A 6,591-nucleotide genomic window follows, 5' to 3' on the forward strand; every position below is an offset into this window, starting at 1 on the left:
GTAGAACTTAAAGAGTCCACCTTCACTTCAGAAAGGACTTTTACCAGGCAGCCTTCAAGAGGTTCAAGAACCGATTGGTTAAACCTTCCAGAGAGGAAGGAAACCACTTTAATGCAATTCCAAATTCAGATTTTCAAACGTGGATAGGTTAGGTTTGTGGAAATCAGCTTGGCTCCCAGGAGATCAGCTGTTTGCGTGCCGTCTTTTTTCAGAAGACATCTGTGTGCTCTTGAGATCAGTCTGGGAGCAATCAGATGCTTTATTTGCAGCACTAGGCTGTCATTATTCCTGATGAGCTGTTTGTGGTTCCATCTGAAGGGCTCTATAGAGACCTCTTATTTCTGGCACCGCAGCTTCTGAATTAGGCTCTGCCGCGTCATGAAACGGTTAGACGTCAGAGGTACCGGGAGCCCCATTCAAGGCCCGGTTGGCGGCAATAAAGGGCTCCTTGCAGTGTTTCTCTGCTAAGAAAAGATATGAATAGCTCCGTCATTTATTTAACTATCTCAGCTGACAAGGGCTTTGTGGTCACTTTCTGCCAGAAATGTAATTTTACAGCAATCCCGCGATGTACGTTATGCTGGCCCTCTTCATTTGCATCCATAAGTCACATAGTAATGGGGAGAGAGTGGCCGGAAAAAGATCAAAAAACCATCAAGCTCAATGTTTGGAAACACAAATAATGTTCTGGTATTTGTTGATCCAGATGAAGCCAATACAAACACCCCAGTAAGTCTTCTGCCAGAACAATGGGAGGGAGGAATAGAAAATCCAATACATTTACTTAACCTGGATTAACTGAGGAAAATGCTGTGTGTGCAAATTCCATTACAGAATTCTTACCTGTTACTGTCCTGGTAGTTTCTTTAAAATAACTTTTATGTGGGGGGGTTCTGTATGATATAACATGACTAATCCCAGTTGGAAAAGAAACAAGGCAACCTGCACCCATATAGAGGTATAGTGCAATTATTAAAAAAGATTAAAGGCTCAGTGCAGTACATAAAAGGGCAACTATTGTGCCACTGTGGGAAACTACAGATACTGATGTGGTGGGGGGCAGACTGTTGAGTCTTGCAGGAGAAAATGGGAATTTTGGGTTGCAGACTCACTACTGGAAAGGGGCAGGGGAGCCAAACTGCCAAAATCACTGCTGTATGGGGAAGCTGTGGGGGGTGGACAGAAAGAGATAACAACTGAATATCTTCTAGTGGAGGGAGCTGAGCTACTGAGTAATGGCTGGAAGTCAGGGAAAGAAGTGGGGTAGCTGAGATGCAGAGCCAATGCCGAGAGTGTGGATGGGGGCAAAGGGAGATTGCCTGTTAATCGCTGTTGGTAAGGGGGAGCTGCTAGAAGAAAAGCTAAAATTCTGCTACAAATGGGTCAGGGGAAGCCTAACTGTTAAATTCTTGCTGGTAGGGGTAGCTGAGCTGTCTACTTACTGCTGGGAGGGGGTACCAAAGGGGTTAAGCTATAGAGTTATTGTTGGGTTTGGGAGAAGGAGAGAAACCATTGAATCGTTGTGTCTATTCCCTATTCCCCTAGTTCCAAATGGAATGCAAAGGTGAGAAGGTTTTTTCCTTAATGTTAAATTTCTGCATAAGTGCCCTTTCTTTCCACTCACTTTCTCTTTCTATCACTTCCAAATTTCACACATTGGTGCCTATGTATTGAATACATTTCTATATGCAAAACATATCAAGGTTTCCAAGATGATGCATGTGTACTTGTGCATGCCTTTTCTATGAATAAACCTATCATGAGCCAAAGTATTTTTTTCATCTTTCATCTTTTTGAACATTGTTGCTCATTTTAGGACCCTGGTAAGGTCTGGATGTCTCCTTGCCGTAGGATATGTGATGCTGGATCTCCTAAGCCAGACTATATTACATTTTTTGGGACATTTGATTACCATCACTTGCCTGGAGCTAAAGGAAACTTTCTAATGTTAAGAAAAACAAACACATTAACTCAAATAGAAATATTTATTATTGCAAGAAATTGCCAGGAAAGTTCTTGCTCTGGTTAATCGCACACTTGCTCTTTTGTACTTTGGAAAAAAAAATACTTAATTGAACCCAGTTTGAAATAGTTTGTTGGACTTGTAATGACTGGCTGAGGGTGTGGTTAATCTGATGAACTTTGCTCATTCATATCTTGTTCTCTCTCTTGTATTTTTTTTAGCTCACACATATCTCATCATGTCGGAATCATCCATGGCACAGACAGAGATAGTCCCAGCGACTGCTGAGGATTACTAAGAGCTGATGTCCATCTCGGCTGGAATATACAAAGGAGCGGATTATCTGCCCTTCAGATACTATGCGTGGTTGAAGGATCCACGAAGACGCATGTTTATGGTCAAGAGTGAAAGAAAAATCGTGAGTATAGAATACTCTTTGTTTTTGTACAATGTAAAAAAAAGGTTATTATTATCATTGGGAATTTGAATAAGTGATGACCATTAGGGTTGGGCAAAACTTGAGTACTTAAGAATTTTATTTACCTGCATTTCAAGCAAATACAGCTCTGCAAAGCCCCTGAGCCAAGGCATGCCATTGATATTGCTTATGGTAGAAGGATGAGGAGTGTCTGAGGAACCCATGAGAATGTGTCCCAAGTAACATTTTTCTGTAGTCAGTGTTGTTCTGTAGTCCTGTCCTAGGGTGACAAGGTTGCTTCTTCATACAGTTAGTTCAGTGACTGTTGTCACCCGAGGAGAGGATGTGTGTTACTGGCGCCTGAATAAAATAGAAAACCAATGCAGTGACAACATCTAAGGAATAAAAGGGTGCTATTATGTGAAAAAATATATGTAATGAAATGAAGTCATCTTGAGCTTGGCCTTTTTCCAGCCTCCACTTTATGACATTATGGGTTGCTATACGCCAACCAGCATAGGGATAATAGAACATACTAAATCCCCAAGTTGGGTACTTTACCTCTACTGAGCACTAGAAGACCAATAATGTTATCTTGATCAAGGCTTTCCCCAGCCTTCACTTTATGACATGACTGGTTGCTGTAGACCAACCTAGACTGAGACAATAGAACATATTAGATCCACAAGAGATAGGAGCATTGTTGGGTACCTTCACTTCCTTGAGTATTAGAAGACCAATCTTGCTCATGGCTTTTCCCAAACTTCACTCTATGACATGATGACTGAGACATACTCATGACATAAGAGCATTCCTAGGTACATTAACTCCACTGAACATTAGAAGACCAGTGATGCTGTTTTGAGAATTACTTGCTCATGCCTTTTATCATTGAGCATGAGAAAAGATCAATGCTGGTATTTTGAGAATGGCCTTCTCCAACTTTCACTCTATGACATTATGGGTTGCTGTAGGCAAACCTACACTGTGATAATGGAACTTGCTAAATCCCCATGACATAGGAGTATTGTTGGGTACCTTTAATCACATTGAGCACTAGAAGATCAATTATGTTGTCCTGAGAATGGATTTACCTAGCCACACAAATAAATTTAGACCAAGACAATAGAACATACTAGATCCCCATGATTTAGGAGCATTGTTAGGAACCTTCACTCAATTGAGCTCCAGAAGACCAATGTTTGGTATCTGGATCTGCTCATTTAAAAGAGCACTCAAAACCCATTTTTTCAAGCTTGCCTACCCATCTTCTTTTGTCTTTTGAAACAATCACTACTTCCCACCATTACATATCTCCCATCCTATTGGCTGTAAAGTCCCCCACCTCCTAGATTGTAAGCTCTTCGGGGCAGGGTCCTCTCCTCCTCCTGTGTCACTGTCTGTATTAGTCTGTCATTTGCAACCCCTATTTAATGTGCAGCGCTGCCTTATATGTTTGCGCTATATAAATCCTGTTTATTATTGTTATTATTAATAATAATAATAATAATAATAATAATAATATTAGATCTGAGCATGGCTTTCTGCATCCTTCACTCTTCTTCACACAATTCTCCTTTGTTGGGTGTCTTTTCACCTCCATAGTCTTGAGATTCCAGCACAATGGCCTACAGTCATCATAGGTAGAAGCTGTTACATTTTTGATCAAAGCTGGGGGAAAATAGAGAACACAGGAAGAGAATCATAAAACGGAATGCCTAATCTGCAGTAACATTTAGAGACATTAATAAACTGGTGTCTTTGTTACCTCAACATCAATTAGATGTCAGCTGCTAATCCAGAACAAATATGAATCTAATTAGTGACTATGGGCAAAACTAAACAAGTCCTTTTGTAAATAATTAAGGAATGAGTTGGAATGTATTTCTGTAGAACATTGGATTTATCATTTGATATAAACACTTTATCATGAGTTTAGATTGACTCCATCTCTCTAATGTCATCATGATGCAGCATGATTGGTTACTATGGGCCAGCAACGTCTGACTGAGGCAATTCTACCCCTAGACACATTGATGAATGACCCTTAATGAGGCATTCCATAAGCAGCCAAAAAATACTTTTCTTATTGAATCCTCAACTCAAAATGTCATGTTCCTAATGGAATCGTATTTAGTTTGTCAAGGCAAACTATGTGCTATAAACATTGTTTTACCTTTTGTCGTTCCATTTTTTTGTATCTCAGACTTTCCTCCTCCAATCCTAAAGCCAATTTCAGTCTACGTGTTCAATCACTGGTTGGCTACATCATTGCTTTGGACAAGCTTCATGTGAGACCAACTCTATGTGGAGCCATTGCCACTATGTAAACTAGAGTCGGACTATGGTTTAAATAACTGGAAAACAGATATGTGATATTTAGGTTTAGCTGTTTTTGCTTTAGCTATTTATTTATAAACTCCACTCTATCAAGAAATAAAGTGCTGTAGACTTTGGCACTTACCTTGTATGCCATGTGGTTTTAACGGCTGCCATTGCTTGGTATTTGTATAATGCACATTTCTCTCCTCTGCTTCTGTTGGCTGCTATCTCTTATACTGCCATGGAGAGCCCCGCCATAGCCATCTATGACTGCTTCTGGCAGGGTCTACCTGCTCACAAATATGAGCTTAGACAAGCTCTAAACCCATTACATCAAGACACTTTCCCAGCTCCTCCTCCAAAGCTGTGAATTAACTATGGCGTTCAAGATTGTAAAAACATCATAAGGGGATTTTGTCTCTAAAAATTATCACTGCAGAAATTGAGAGAGCTAAGTTAGTGCCTTTTCATGTAAATGACCTTATGATGAATCTGCCAGGGGACTTTTCTCTATGCACACTGTGTTGCACGCTCTATATAGCTATTTTATAACTATTAACACCAACCTATGCTTTTCCCAGGTAGACTTTATGCCCTCCCACGAGCTGCAAAGATTCACCTTTTATTGGCTCCACCGTTGTTTCAGCTAGCCAGTAGGAATAAAGGAAGGTAGCCCCCTGTTTGTTCCATTTGGAGCTCATACTGCTAATATTTGTGACTATTATCCCCTCTCAGCCCACCTGTGCATAGATTTCCCAGCAAACTCAGCAACAATCTAAGCACCTGCAGGCTGAGAAGGACCATCTTGGGGCACGGTTAATTAATCTGGGAACCCTTGCAAAACAGAAAATTACTGGTAGACTGCCACCACGTGCTTAGAAGGAAGCACGCACCATTGCCCTCGACAACTGCAGTGATGATTTTGCTTCCTTCAGCACTGTCTCACCCTCTGCCCCTCCAGATAGCGATGTCTCAGAAATCAGAAAGTTTATAGTAGTGTTAGTAAAGTTACACTATTTGTACTTCGAGCTTTCAGAGATTCAGCTTACATTTTTTATGGTGTTTAATAAGTAAAAAGATAACAAAACACAATGCATGAACAAACACAGAAAGATAAAGACTAATCACAGAACTGCTATCTGTGAAATAATACTTCAGTGAAACTTGGTTTGCCTTGGTCCGTGTTGCTGGTACAAAGTTTAGTTATCATTTAGAGTCACCGGGCTCTCTGAAACAAAGATGGTATCTGTGAGAGCTCCCTCTGCTAGGATTTCATGGCTTTTTTATATGCCAAGACACAGAATCCAATGACAGAAGGGTGGAGGCTGGTGTTCACATAGATTATGATGCTTTGTGGACACACCTAGGATGCCCCATAGCCAGATTCATACTTCCCCAGGTTTAGGTTTTAGGACCTGCCAATCCTATATTATTAGTTAGCACAAAATATTGAGACCATAGCCCTCATTTATCAAGTGAATGCGTGTAAACTCGGCAGGTGTCTGGCACGATGTAATACTGAGATCCGATGGCGAGGACTGGTGCACGAGCCCTCTGTATTCGAACATTAATAAATGAGCAGTGGTCGAGAATTCCCTGATTAAGATGATTCATTTTCAGCTGCGCGATTGAGCTGGGTCTGTTAAGCTCTGTCAATGGTGAAGTCATAGCAATCAATTAGGGCACATTTAGGAGGCCAAACTAGGCATGTCTAGTTTGAGGAGTTTTGGGGATTAAAGCTGCGTACACACTTCCAATTATTATCGTTTGTAAACGAACAACAAACGATCCTGCACGATATCTGCGAACGATCGTATAGCACCGATCCTGTACACACAGATAACGATAGAGAGAGAGAGAGAGAGATAGATAAATATATATATATATA

General features: G+C 40.7%; 1 protein-coding gene across 1 annotated transcript in view; it reads left to right on the plus strand.

The window, feature by feature from the left end:
- The first annotated feature begins 2,128 nt into the window (after positions 1–2,128).
- Positions 2,129–6,591, plus strand: part of LOC140322799 (probable N-acetyltransferase 16) — a 17,816-nt gene continuing 13,353 nt past the window's right edge. The window contains exon 1 of the mRNA XM_072399404.1: positions 2,129–2,381. Within this exon, the coding sequence (XP_072255505.1) occupies positions 2,268–2,381 (114 nt within the window). The 5' untranslated portion in view covers positions 2,129–2,267. The remainder of the gene's footprint in view (positions 2,382–6,591) is intronic.

This window comes from Pyxicephalus adspersus, chromosome 2, assembly GCF_032062135.1.
Source record: "Pyxicephalus adspersus chromosome 2, UCB_Pads_2.0, whole genome shotgun sequence".
NCBI lineage: Eukaryota > Metazoa > Chordata > Amphibia > Anura > Pyxicephalidae > Pyxicephalus > Pyxicephalus adspersus.